At 47.6% G+C, this 14,763-nt stretch overlaps 1 protein-coding gene across 4 annotated transcripts in view; it reads left to right on the top strand.

The window, feature by feature from the left end:
- The window catches only part of Smoc1 (SPARC related modular calcium binding 1), a 157,218-nt gene that overhangs the window by 69,815 nt on the left and 72,640 nt on the right, over positions 1-14,763 (top strand). For all 4 annotated transcript variants that reach the window (XM_050158455.1, XM_050158456.1, XM_050158453.1 and 1 more), the window contains exons 2-3: positions 8,351-8,516; positions 9,758-9,870. In XM_050158455.1, coding sequence (XP_050014412.1) covers positions 8,351-8,516; positions 9,758-9,870 — 279 coding nt within the window. The remainder of the gene's footprint in view (positions 1-8,350; positions 8,517-9,757; positions 9,871-14,763) is intronic.

The following is a 14,763-nucleotide window of genomic DNA, read 5'->3' as shown; positions in this document are numbered from 1 at the left end:
GTTCTCATTTTCCAGAAAAGCCCAGCAGTCTAGTTTGTGCTGTGTATAAACTCCCGGATGTGTGTTTTCTCACTGGAGCGTGGCCCACCTACCAGGGACTACACTCTTAAAAACCAAACCAAACCGAACCAAACTGACTCTCCTCTCCCAGTAGCTATTAATTATCAATAACTCCTCAACTCGAGGTGTAACTATGCCCAACCCATTTCTCCATGGCTGGGGTTGGGTCTGGCTTGAGTTTGCACACATCTTGTATATACTGTCACCACTGTTGGAGTTTCTATGTATCACTGCCTTACCGCATCTAGAAAAGTTTCTTTGTCGTCATCCACTGCTTCTGGCTTTTGCCTTCTTTCCATCCCCTCTTCTGCCATGATTTTGCAGCCTTGGGAGGAGGCTTTGCCCTTTTGTCTCAGGCATTCACTCCAAGAGGACCATATTCCTTTTTGATAGCAAATTTACCAATAAGAAAGGCTAAAATCTTGAGGTGACCATTGAGGAAAACACTCCTCTTTTAAGGAAGCCCCCTTTCCTTCCAAAGCCCCGCCCTCCTCTCTCTGCCAATCAAGAGCTCAGCATGGCTTCTTGCCCCTTGGCTGGCCTCTGCAACTCCTACATTGAGCGTTGAGGGTGCCAATGGTGTGAAGTGAGAGGGTCTGGCCGCTAACACCAGACCTAGGGGACTGTGTTACTGAACTGTGTTAGTTTTCTCGTGCGTGCTCTCCTCCCCATTCATCCGCTTAGTGATGCTACTGTAAGGCCTGTTTGGGTAAGCTTCCTGCTGGATAAAGGGCGACCAGTGGCGTGATACCCAGATCGTAGGTTCTACTTATGGGGAGCTTCCAACCTAGTGTACAAGAAAAGTGCAATAAATGAGTCATTTAATCATAGGTCCCAGTGAAGGGGAGAGGGCAATATGGAGGCTTGTGCCCAGGCAGTGGTATTTGTCCTGGGCGAAGAGGAGGACGCGGGAGTCTGTGAGGCAGAGACATGTTTCAGGGAGGGTGCTCAGCATGTGCAGGGTCCTGAGGCAGGAAGGGGTGATCCAGCTGTCCTATAACTGTGATGGGCTCCTCATTTATCCAGCAGGCACATGGTAGGGTTGGTCACCTTCCCTTCCTCCCAGGAAGGTAAAGTGGGCCCTTGCAGACATAGATAATTCCCTGTTATTGTCTGCATCTGTGGAAAAGTGAGTTCAGCGCAGCAAAACCCTGACTTAAAAAGGAGTCTCTTTCACCATCTGGCCCTTGTTCTCCACCAAACGCACGTGTCCAGCAGCTGTCAGAGAAGCCAGCATGCTAATGATGCTGGCTGCGCAACTGTCAGCTTCCCACCCTGACACAGACTCATCGCGGGCACAATAGCTCAGGTTCCAGCCCAACTTGAGGGTGAGACAGCTCTCATCCAGGATGGCACAGAGACTTCTCTCAGCTCTCTGTAAGGAGAGTGAGGCCATGCTCACGGAGCCTGAATCTCATGACCGTCTAGTGACTCCTGCTTTGGGACAGGCACACTGTCTCAGCCACAATGGCACACACCTTTCAGTGACTTGGGAATTTTCTTTTTTCTTAAATTATTGCGGGATGGGGGTGGGGTGACACTATTTTAGGTTAGACAAGAAACACGAGCTAGAGATAGATAGATAGATAGATAGATAGATAGATAGATAGATAGATGATAGATAGGTAGATAGATGATAGATAGATAAATAGATAGATGATAGGTAGATAGATGATAGATAGGTAGATAGATGATAGATAGATGATAGATAGATAGATGATAGATAGATAGATAAATAGATAGATGATAGGTAGATAGATGATAGATAGATAGATAGATGATAGATAGATAGATGATAGGTAGATAGATAGGTAGATAGATGATAGGTAGATAGATAGATGATAGATAGATACATAGATAGATAGATGATAGATAGATGATAGATGATAGATAGGTAGATAGATGATAGATAGATAGATGATAGATAGACAGATAGATAGATAGATAGATAAATAGATAGATGATAGATAGGTAGATAGATAGATAGATAGATAGATAGAAAGGCATGTGGGATGGCACAAGCCTTTTGAAATCCTCAAAGCCCTCTCTCAGTGACACACCTCCTCCAGCAAGGCCACACATGAAAGGATCTTCTTATCTATGACATTTTAGGTTGAAGTTTGATATTTATCTGTTTAGTCTTCAGACATGTATTGAGCAATTGCTTTGGGTTAGACATTGTGTTATTCCTTACATATACAAAGAGAAATAAGGCTCAGCCTTTTATATATATGTAAGCTGATAAATATTAATGCAGTGTTGAGGGTTTTTTGATAGGTAATGATCACAGTGCAGTAAGATCTCCAAGGATGCTAATGCTTAAAATATGAAAGTGTTTGCTATTTAAAATTTTATTTCATTAAAGTCTATTTATTGATATATGTGGGAGGGGGCATGCTTAAGGAGGTCAGAGAACAACCCGTGGAGTCCTCCTCTCCTCCCATCACGTGAGTTCCAGAGACTGACAGGTTGTCATGCGTGGCAGCAAGTGCCTGCTTAGCTCTCTTACGATTCTGTGTGATGCTTAGATGATAACTTCAGGGGCAGTGTGGAACTGGAACTTAATGGGAAGGGAAGACCGGGGTCCGAGTCAAACAGGTGAGCTGTAAAGGACTAAATGAGTCAGGATGGATACAAGAGTCCTAGCCAGCCCTCGGCTATTCCAGACATCCCAGATAAGGCCAGCAAGGGGGAAGCGCAGTGCATGGTCCAGCATCGGCCAAGCTCCTGGTCAAACGCGATCAAGCTCACTGCCTCTGCTGCTACTATGTGGAGCAGAAGAACCTCCCAGCTGAGCCCTGCCAGCCTGCAGAGTTATGAGCAACAAATGGTCCAAAGCTATTAAACGCAGGGGTAGTTTGCTTTCTAACAATAGATAAAAAGGAAATGAAAAGGAGCTGCGCTATATGTGAATTCATGGGGGGGGGGGGAGAAGCCTCAAATTAGTTTGCATTTAGTTTGTGATATTTGAGTATGCTATTACAAGGAGAGATGTCACTCCTATTCCGTAATGCCGGCTTCATTCTCCCAAATCCACGGACTGGATTGTTTAGTATGGCTTCTGCTACCTCTTTAACAATAAAAAACATCTCTGTTATCAGATAAACACCTGTTTAAAACCCTAGCTGGGATATGAAGCTGGAGAGAGCTCAGTGGTTAAGAGTGTTTCTGCTTTTCCCAGAACCACACACCCAGACACACACGCACGCACGTGCGTACACAACACAATGATGATAAAATAATAAAATTGCAGATGGATGTTAAGTCTAGGGAACAGTTTGCGTTAGAAAGCATTGCATTGGACATCTCCTCCCAGACCGAGCCTTAGGCTGGCTCTGTTGTTCAGTACATTGTCACGAAGGCTTGAAGTCAAGTCTGACACAGCTTGCGGTGTTGGGGTGGTCTCTTCAGGCAGAAGCTGCGGCTGAGGTTTTTGACTCTGCTCTGCGGGAGACCAAAGGCAGGGACCAGCGTCTGTGCATTTCAGATGGAAGGGATGATGGGTGCAGCCTTGGATTTTTTGTCTGCCCTCGTTCCTCCCCATGGCAGAGGAAATCTCTGGTGAGCAGCTTTTCTAACAGGAAGGGTGGCTTGTTTATGTGGATGTCAAGTGTCGGTCCCCCTTTGCAAGTGTGAGCCCCATACAAAATGTTTGGAATTATCCAGGCCCTAGGGAGAGCGGGGGAGGGACAGTTCCTGCTGCACAATTGTCCTGGCCCCCTTTGTTGGTGTCTATATTATGCAATCACATTTAACATCATTATTAGTTTGCTTTTCTTGTCTCTGGGTTAGGAAAGAGTTTTTTTTTTTTTTTTTTTTTAATTAGAAATGTAGTTTTCATCCTTAAGGGAAATGACTAAGTGTTTGGATCATTGGGGGAGAATAATTGACCCTGCTGCCATCACCAAAAAAAATCTTGCCAATCAATGACAGTTGCTTCAATTCTCCTGAGTGTGTGCTGTGAGCACTAACCATAAACATGGTTCGATTCACTGAGTCCAGCCTGTACCTCCTGCGACCTGCAGGATGGGAGAAAAGCTACCCTCATGACTTTGTTTGGACAATGACAGACACGTTACTGTCCATTTTCAGAATGCAGGAATTATTGTCAAGATCGTTCTTTGCTTTAGTTCAGTAAGTCTTAGCCTGACTCTAGGAAAAACTCACTTGAGATTGAATATGGTCCTGCACACCTAGGAGGCTGAAGCAGGGAGAATGCAAGGCCAAGGTCAGACTGGGTGATGATAATGAGACCCTGTCTCAGAAAACACAAGCAAAAACTCAGTTTGGGACTATTCACCTCCTCCTAATTTATTTATCCATGGCTGGACTTTTGCATATGGTAGCTACAATCCACACATAGTCATCTGGGGTTAAACACAACTACATGTTTGGTCCCTTAGTTGCATTTGCTATATATCGTGTGCTTTTTGTGGCCATTGTATTAGATTAGGCATGGACACAGAGTATTTGATAATCAAGAAAAATTCATTGGAACCATGTGCCTTTGTAGTACTGCAAGCTTCTAGGATCATATCTCCTCTTAGCTTCACGGCTCACATGTTGTGTGGTAATTGCCTGCCTGGCGTCTTATTCTAGAGTGGAAGCTCACCATGAGGAGGGGCTGTGTTGAGTGTGTTGCTTCTTCCACTAGTGTCCCTCTTCACCCCGACTTCCTGGCTACAGAGTCAATGGGCCGATGGGAGGGGCACCTCGTTCTGAGTATTGGAGGATGAAGGGTGCTCTCTTCTGTGAGGGCAGAGGTTCCCTGTTAAAGCCCCATTTTATAGAGCTCAGCCTGTGTTTTGAAAGCAGTCACAAATACACACAGTTCCCAAAACACACAAAAACGAGGGTCTACAGTTGATTGAAGATGGTCTTTAGCCACTGCCCTATGCTGTCCCTGAAGATTTTATAGCACCCCTGGGGCCAGTTAATTTGAGACAGGAATCTTGTGGGAGCCCTACTGACACCGAGACCACCTCCGTGGGCCGGGAAGGTGGGGCTCAGAGGTTCTGTAACCTGTCTGTCTGCACACAGAGTGCTCCCCTTGTTGTCAGGCTGGTCTCTGGCACAGCTGCCCTGAGTCTCTTTTGGCTCAGAACAAGCCATTTCCAACCTGAATTTATGACCTGCAGTTCAATGCCACGGTGACGCCTGTAGCTGTCTTCTGTGAGCGGTAGAGCAGACAAGGGAACCTCTGCTAGTTTAAAAGACACGTTGTCTCTCCCTCGGTGCGTTCTCTTAAAAGGAAAACCACACTGTTTAAATATCAAAGATGAGCAAAAGCTTACATATGATTTAGGTGCTGTTAGCTAATTTGATCCTCACAGTAACACAAGGCAGATATGTTAGTATCTTCATTGTTGGCAGATGAGAAAACATTGTCGCGGGGCCAGAAAACACAGGCAACTCTCCCAAGACTCAACAGTGTCTGTGTGGGTGCTGGAATCTATGCCCATGGTCTGTCTCCATGCTCCCAACTGCCAGGACACACTACACTCACACTACAGACCAACACAGCAGGCCAGAATACCCTCCTTGTTGCAAAAATCCGGCTCCAAGTCAACAACTAAGAGCCTCACATGCGATCATTCTGCCCTCAAGAGCCTCTGTTCTGAGGTGACATCAAGACAGAGAGCCCTGGGCCACCTCTGTCTGCTGCATTGTCATGGGGAGGTTAGAGGAAAAGACATGGCTAGAGGAAGTCAGGGCTCAGAGCCTGGTGTTTGGAATCTGGGAGAGGAGGCTAGGCCCAGTGCTATACAACTCAATTCTGAGGTAATTCCACATGTGAAGTACCTCTCATGGCTACACTGGTTCCACAAAGAGTCAAGCAGTCCAGCCTTGCGCTTAGATACTCGGATGTGTTTACCAGCAAAACAGATTAAATTCTTCTTGTCTTGAAGCTCCAAGTTGGGGATCCCATTGTCTATCAAATCACACAAATAAATTCCTCATCTCAGTCCAGACAGGAAACAGGAGCTGTGAGATATAGTGATGGGGCCTCTCCTTGCCTGGGAGCATCGAAGAAGCCTCTGGAAAAAAAAAAAAAAAAAAGGTGGAGCCCAAAGGCAGAGCAGGGTGAGAGCAGCTAGATGGGGGGGGCACCTCTGAAAACGGAGCTGGCTAGATGATCAGAGAGGCTTTGTAAGCAGTGGTAAGCAGGGGGCACACAGATGCCAGCACTGAGGCCAGGGAGGGGCCTGGGGTCGTATACTGTCAACCTGGAGCATCCCTGGTCTGTCCCAGGGGCAGCTGGACACCTCAAGGGTGTTAAGCAGGGATCCAGGGTGATGTTGGCAGAGGCCAGGGCACCCTCCATTCCCATTAAGGTACACTCAGTGTGGCAACCAAAGGCTTCTGAGATGCCAAACCACATTGTCCCTCCTCACCGCTGTCTTCCTGCGCTGAGAGTCACACCCTCATACAAGGTCCTGGTGGGACTCTGTAGCTGGGATGTCTTCTGTGGACCAATGGACACCCTGGGGGTCATCAGATGTATGTGGCGGGCACTTGTTGCTAGCATATGCTTTTTGTGGTTCTGTGAAAGTGTCTTTAGGCTCTTACTTGTTTGCTTCACACAGTGGGACTACAGTACATCGAGACAGACCTGTACCCACACCTTCACACCTTCCACCATCTGTGCACCTGGTGCAGTTGTTCAGTCAACACCAACAGTACCCATTTCCCACGTGTGCTCATGACCTTGCCTTCAAGTTCTACTGAGAGAGCTTGTAGCAGCAGCAGCAGCAGCAGTGATTCTCAACCTGAGGGCCATGACCCCTTTGGGGGTTGCATATCAGATATCCCATAGATCAGGTATTTACATTATGATTCATAACAGTAGCAAAATTACAGCTATGGAGTAGCAAGGAAATAACTTTATAGTTGGGTATCACCAGACATGAGGAACTGTATTAAAGGGTCACAGCATCAGGAAGGTTGAGAACCATGGGACTACAGTGTTGGCCCAGGGCTCTGCTGTGGGTCCCATTCCAGGCCCAGCTGGCCTCATCAGGGGCCACTGGGTGGAAAAGTTCATAGCTTGTACGCGAGCAATCACAGCTGTTAACAGTGGTACATGGACAACCATCTCTGGTTTGATAAGTCTGGAAGATTCACTGTCAAATGTGCTTCTCAGTCTTGTTACTAATCGCTGTGCGGCACAACCACAGAGTGTGCCAGCTCCGAACAGTGGATATTCGCAGGGCCAGTTCTAGACTGTTTCAGGACTGGGCTCAGCTGGGTGATCCTTCTAATTTTCATCTCTGACAGCTGCAGTCAGTTGACAGCTGGATCTCGCTCATCCCGAGGTCTATCCACGCACACTTCCTGTTCCCCGGGCTATTTTTTTTTCTTCCTGTGCTTTGCACATGTGTCGATCATAGAGGGAATTCTGCAAGAACCTAGCTCTATGACTTAGTGGCCTCTCCAAACATCACTTTCTCAGTTTTTAGCTGGTCAGATAAGTAGCTGAGAGCAGTTCAGCTTTAGGTTGGATCCTACAGCTCAGTAGGAGGAGCGGTGAGCACTTTGTAGCTACTTTTAGGTCACTGTAGAACTTGGGGAGTCGCCACACATGGGGTTTATTGACGGTGACTGAGAATCCCGATCCTAAAGATTTCTGCTTCACTCACTCTTTCCCAGGCTGACTGTTATCATGGCCAGTCTTGAAATCAGGAAGTACTTTTCTGCCAGAAATTCACTCAGCTTATATGTACTCCCCTGGAGAGCAATGACAGATGATAGATTTGGGGTTCAATGGTATTTAATACATAAAATTTTCTGCACAGAAATTGGAGACTAAGATCTGCTTTTAAGGAAAAGCCTAAATAGTGGTTGCGAGAGCCATGCCTTTGGGTAGAGAGGATGACGGTCTTCCAGGTCACAACTTTGATTTTATTTTCCACAGATTTAGGCTTGGGCTGAGATCCCCACTCCTCAATGCTGCGTGACATTGGTCCAGTCACATCTTCCCGGGCTGCTGTTTCCTTATCTACAAAGTCAGGGTAGTTGTGAAGTCTGACAAGATCCTGCATGTGGCTCCCTTGGCACAGCCTGTTTATGGACAGTAAATGGACCTCGCTATCCTTAGGATGTGACAGGAAACCTTCATCAGATAGATTTGGTGTCTGCTTGGTTCCTGCATCTCTGGGATTTTATAGCAAAGTTTATCTGGAATTTACTTACTAAGGACAAGCCAATACTATAAGTCATGGGTTTCTCCCTATTTTTCTTGCAAAAATAACCTCTGTACCATTTCTTTTTTTTTTCTCTCTTGATGTAGTTTCTCATAAGTGACCGTGATCCTCAGTGCAACCTCCACTGCTCCAGGACTCAACCCAAACCCATCTGTGCCTCTGATGGCAGGTCCTATGAGTCCATGTGTGAGTACCAGAGGGCCAAGTGTCGGGACCCAGCCCTGGGCGTGGTCCATCGAGGGAGATGCAAAGGTGAGTGACCGCACTGAGCTGTGAAGGATGCCAGCTGGGGCTGCAGCTCCTGCGGTGTGATATCCTCATTGAAAGCTTGAATGCTTTTGGCTTACTCTTCTGTCCCTCTGTGTCTTCCATCAGTGTGAGGGGAGGAAGGGAGCGGTGCCTGAAGAGATGAACACTTCCCTGCTTCAGACACTGCCACCCGTGAGGAGCGAGGGTCTCTCTGGCCAGTGTCTTGTTTGTGGTTTTATTTCAAGATGGAGACCCAGTACATTACTGCTGGCCCTGGGGTAGGGATTCCAAATCGTTGGTTCTTGGAAGTGTTTTTTTTTTTTTTTTTTTTTTTTTTTTTTTGAACTGCTTTAAAGCATGGAAAGTATTTGAGATAACATTTATAAAACTGGGAGATCAACAACAGCAACAAATCTGGCTTTCTGTTCCTCTCTTCCAAAGTCATCAGGTCTGGTACTATCCGATTTGTTGGAGCAAAGCAACACATAGCCAGAGCTGAGACACTTGCAGTCCCTAGAGCGGAGCTTGCTTTCTGGTTCGCTCCCATCCTCAATCCTCCTTCGGGTTTCTGAGCACTGCTTGCGATCCTTCTCAGACACAATCTGTGTTGCTTTCCCGAGTCCCGTAGATATTTGAGCTTGTGACCCTCGAATGCTTAAAGCCAGCATAGGAAATGCAGAGGGCTAGCAGGTTGTCCCAGACATTTGATTTTCTCAAGGAAGCGAGTGCTGGCATTGCTGTGTAGCCCTGGCCAGCCTGGCACTCAGTATGTAGCCCAGGCTGACTCCAGGCCTTCCATCGGAGCCTTCCTAGTACTGGCATTACAGGTGTGCACCATCACACTCCTCTTGCAGTTCCTGGATTTATTAGCTTTAGAAGAATCCTGGGAGAATGACTGGAAATGGAAACCACCCCTCACCTCATGGGCAAAGGGACATTAGAGAGAGAGAGAGAGAGAGAGAGAGAGAGAGAGAGAGAGAGAGAGAGAGAGAGGCAGAGCCTGGGCTAATATGCTTGCTTCTCTTCTACTTTTCTGGTATTGCATTAAGAGGACGGTGAGCTCGAGTGGCCATCTTGGGCACAGGCCCTGCGCTCCCACTGCTGATCAAGCTGGTAGCATGCCGCCCCTCCTCAAGGCGGAGGGTTTTGCTCAGCGTTCCTGCCATGGGGCAGCCATTTTGGGCCTTGGCTTCTGTGTGGAATCCAAGGGAAACAACATACGATGTCCTCCTCTCCCCGTTTAGATGCTGGCCAGAGCAAGTGTCGCCTGGAGAGGGCTCAGGCCTTGGAACAGGCCAAGAAGCCTCAGGAGGCTGTGTTTGTCCCAGAGTGTGGTGAGGACGGCTCCTTCACGCAGGTGAGGTCTCAGAAGGGTTTCTCGGGTCGCTTGCTGGACTGAGGCAGAAGGGAGATGTCCAGAGAGCACTAGGGTCATTTGGCACCTTCACTTTCTGCCAAGGGCTGGGCGAGTGGCTCTTCAGCTCCCTTCTGTATTGTCTTTCCCCTTGTGGGCCCTCCACGCCACTCCTCGGGCCAACTGGCAGTGGGCCCTGACAAGATGCATGGGAGTCTGAGCCAGGAAAACTGGCATGGCTGGGTCCTCGTCCTCCCTGCTGGCTGTCTTTTCTGAGGGCCAGACCTGCGTTTTTTTTTTTTTTTTTTTTTTTTTTTTTTTTCCTTTTCTCTTCAAACTAGCAGCTCTCCACTTTGGCTAAACTTTATGGGTAGTGTGCCGTCAGGAGCAGGGAATGATCCTTCTATCCGGAGCAGTTGGTAGGGACAGTCTGGTGCCTGTTCTTTTTTTTTTTTTTTTTTTTCCTTTTCTCTTCTGTCAAATGTGGGTTGATTATTTTCTCTCATCCCTGCCAGTTTCTACAGGCAACCCCAGTATTCCCTGCACTATTTATTGCTGCCCCTCCACACACTCTTGTCATGTACCCCCCTGGAATGAAACAGCGCCCTCTTTGAGCACGAAGTGTACCGGGGCTCCTGGACTGCGTGTGTGTCCAAGCACGTGCGCTGAGATGCTCAGATACTCTTTCCGTAGTTCCAGTGTCTCCGGCTTGGTTTCCTGCCTAGTGCTTTGCAGGGGAGGATACATGTCGTAGCAGCTGTGGGACGGTAAGATACCGCTTCAAAAAGCTTCTAGGCTGCTCCCTAGGGCCCCCCTGGAGTAGGGAGAGCCACAGGACACAGTAAACTTAGTCAGGTTGGAGATTTGTCCCTGTGCCTGCCCCGCCCCTCACCTCAGGGTCCTCTGATCCATTTAGAGGGAATCTACCCTTTCAGAGTTAGAAGTGACAACTTTGGGTTTTAAAAGCTTCTCTGTAAGTCTGGATGGGGGGGGGGGGGGCAAAGGGTGGGGATGGTCAAAGGGGCTTCAGATTTCACTTCTTGGTGAGGTCTAGGGCATTATTGATTTCAGACCAATACCCTCTTGGGTAGTAACATAGAGGGATGATTTGTGGGGGCTTGGACTTCAACGTTGTTAATGTTTCTTGGTTGACTGAAACCTGTAACCAGTCTGGAGAGCAAGGCTGGAGAGAGCACAGGGATAAAGTGACCTTGGCCATCAGCCCTGGGTGAGGTGCTTGTTTTGACTTCCTGTTTAAAGCTTTGCACAGCCATGGGAGGTAGTGTCATTATCCCTATTTATGGAAGATGAATGCACTGTCATGCCTTGGAGGGGAGAGCTGGGTTCAAGCCCAGAGCACATCCAAAGATCTCTATGTTCTGCTGCTCTCTGAACTGGCAGACTCAGAGGAGACTCTGAGGAGCGCACCAGGGAGATGTAGTCTAGGGCCGTGGTTGGTGCCCTTGCCTGGTTGGGGCTGACTGTCTGGGCTGGAGGCCAGCTCACATAGACAAGTCACCTAGGTTCTCAGGGTGCTTATCTGGAAAAAACAGAGACGATTATCTGCACGATTGTTATGTTATACATATGTGATACATTTTTATGATGTCATGAGCATTATATATCACTCTTATGTTCTGCATGACATATTACTATTATTAGTGGTTATTATTCCACTTCCCTTGTAAGGCTGTGAGGAGGATTAAATGAGCTAACACAAGGGAAATACTTGGAACATATGGGCGTCATGTAAGCATTTACCAGCGTCCTTGTGATTCCCATCTCTACTGTGGGTCTCCAACTTAGATCTCCCCAAGATCTCATGGCCGGCACTACTTAAGAGTGGGGGAGGGCACCCAAAACCTTTGGGTAAAGCTTCCCAAGCGTGGAGATTCATGAGCCCCCCCCCTTTTTTTAAATCAATTTTGAAGTTTGCTATTTGTTCTAGTAAAAAGAAGGTGGTGACCTCTGTCTGTATTTGAAAGTGCATCTGAGAAGCCATACCCTCAGAGGGGAAATCATTTTGGGCTGAGACCTGCAGGAGAAAGGTGATGGGGAGCGGGGGCGGGGGCGGAGCTGGGTGCAGCTGCTCTCTCCCATCTGCAGGCTCGCATGGTCCTGAATGTGTTGCTTATGGGAGTGGTTGACCTCTGCCCTCCTGATTCTGAAGTGTTTGCTGTCTCATGACAGACAGCCACTGGCCAGCTTTTGTTCTGGCGAGGCCAGGCCCTACCAGGTGGTGTTTGCTGAAGGAAAGGAACTTGCAGATTAGTCCAGGCTGACTTGCTAAATGAGAGCGCCCTGGAGTGCAGACTGTCAGGTATCCCTTTGCTCCTGTGACAGGCTAAGCACTACCATGTGTCCACAGTTCAGGCTGGCTCACCTTGGCGGACAGCTCGACAGCCAGGCAGTAGATCATCCCGGCTCCGAGTGATTAAATGGAAGTATCTCCTCCCTCCCCCGCATCAAAGATGCTGCAGTAACTTCACAGAACTGCCATTCTGAGTGCGATTCAGCCACTCAGATGACCACTGTGAGAGAGGTGCCTGTCTCCTTCCCCCATGGCCCATCATCACTCAACCAGCTCCTTTTAATCCCCTAAGACCAAAGCCCAGAGACAAGCTCCGTTGCTCTAATATTCCTTAGGATATTGGCATGTATGTTTCCTGGAGTTAGCAGCATTCCGCGGTCCTGGGAATTGTTACAGATGTCACTTTCATGAAGAACAAGGAGAGAATGGTGGGACTCTGGTGAGGACTGGCTTTATTTGGCATGAGGCACAGCTGGAGGCCACATGACTGAGTTAGCGTTAATGAGGCTCATATGGGGACTCTGTGGCTTCTTCCTTCTTCCTTTGTCTCCCTTGTCCTCTTTCCTCACTACACCCAACCTCAACTCACACATGGACGTCTCGTCTTTGTTTACAGCAGAGATGTTACATGTTCATCGCTGTACTTAGGACAGTCCTAGACCATGAAATCTAACTCTGAGGTTCCCATTCAGACACAGGTATTTTTGCGAGTATGTGTTTATGTGTTTGGGCAGGTACACGTGTGCATGGTTATGTATGTGCTTTTGGGGCATTTGTGTGTGCAAGCACATGTATGTATGGTTGTACATGTATGTGTGTGCATGCGTGTGTGCAGGCCAGAGGAAATCTTGGGTGTTGTTCTTATTGGAAACATCCACCTTGGGTTTTGAGGCAGTTTCTCACTGGCCTGGAACTCACCACTTAGCTTAGGCTGGCCTGTAAGCCCTTGGATCTGCTTATCTCTCTGCCCCTACAGCATTGGGGTCACAAGGGCATGTCATTGTGTCTAGCCTTTTTATGCAGGCCCTGTCCTGAGTGAGGTAACCCAGACCCAAACTTAGGACCTTGTACTTGCAAGATTGAAGCACTTTAATGAACCTTCTCACCCCCCCCCCCGGATGATGTCAGTATATGTTCAAAAATTCAAACCTGTTTCGGAAGTGCTTTGTCTCTCTGGTTTCTTGAATGCATCGTTGAGATGTGGGGTTCAGCTCTTTGGGGACCTGGAGTGAAGTCAGTTGCTCCAGGCTTTGTCCTTCATGGTGGTGGTGTCTATGTCTTCTCTGGGTACTGGGGACATATTTCCTAGTATCTACCTGTCCCTACCAAGGTCTCTGTCAAGTGTTTGTCCACTGCCCAAGTGGTTTAGCTGAAATCTGTGGTGACCGGGAGTTGAATTGCCACCATCAGGAAGTGCTGGCGGGAGTTTGCCAAGCGTCCTTCGTCACCGAATGACAATGATGGTCAGTGTTGAGTGTGCTGGTGCCAGCCAGGGTTTTATACTCGCCGATCTTCACGGCAACCTTTTTCCCGTAGTTATTAGCGCCTTTGTATAAAGAAGGGCTGGGTTTCGGAGGGAGAGAGCAGCCGTGTGAGGTCACTGAGCTAGAAGGGGTTTGTCCTCAAGCAGATTAACTTCGGGGCTCCTCTCGGGATGGTTTTGTGCAGAAGCGGCCTCGATGCATGTGCATTTCATTTTCACCCCCATTGTTAGCCCACAAGTTCCCTCTCTTGTTGCCCAATCAATCAAACACACATTTTAAAAAAAGCCCTTTGATTATGGAAATTTTAAAAAAGTACAAAAGAGGAGGCATAATAGTATAATGAGCTCCATGTACCCATCACCACTTTCAACAATGACCGACACATGGCCAGTTCTGTTTCATCTTTGCCCCATTTTCATCTCCCATCCCAAACTGAGTCTCTTCAAAGCAAATCTCCAGACACAATATCTTTTTATTCCAGGCAGGCAGGCGTTCGGAGCTCTACTGTGTTTTGGGCTATGTGCTGGTTGCTATGAGGGATTAAAAAATGTGACCCCTGCCTTATGCAGAAAAGATAGCAAGCCACGTGACAAAGTAACTATGTAGATTGTGTGTGTGTAGCTGGAGGTTCATGTTTTCAAAGTCCGCGTAGGAGTCTATTGACTAGAATTCAGGATGCATTTCGTTAATGAGAAAACAAACACAAATTAATTTTTTTAAAATGTGTAGCCCAGGCTGACCTTGAACTCGCGATCCTCCTGCCTCTGCCTTTAACAAATCCTAACTGCATGCGCCACCACAACCAGCTACGTTTTTTTCTTACAAAGACCTTAAGCTGAAAGGAAATGATTGATACACGTTAACCTTAATGACAAAGAACTGGTCTTATATAGGTATCGCTTGCAATTGGAAAGGAAAAAAAACCCTAGTCAAATGCGGTCAAGAGATACCAACAAGGAAGGTATGAGCGGTAAGGCAACAGCCTGTAACCAAGGCTGGGAGGTCCCGTGGTGAAGGGCATTTGCTTCATGCATCAGGCTCTGGGTTCAGTCCCTGGTACCACCATAAAAAAAAAAAAAAAAAAAAAAGAAAAAGGCCAAT

This window comes from Alexandromys fortis, unplaced genomic scaffold (genome assembly GCF_014885135.2).
Source record: "Alexandromys fortis isolate MF-2015 unplaced genomic scaffold, M_Fortis_MF-2015_v1.1 scaffold_99, whole genome shotgun sequence".
NCBI lineage: Eukaryota > Metazoa > Chordata > Mammalia > Rodentia > Cricetidae > Alexandromys > Alexandromys fortis.
The sequence above is the reverse complement of the archived record's forward strand: the minus strand, read 5'-3'. Positions and strand labels throughout refer to the sequence as shown.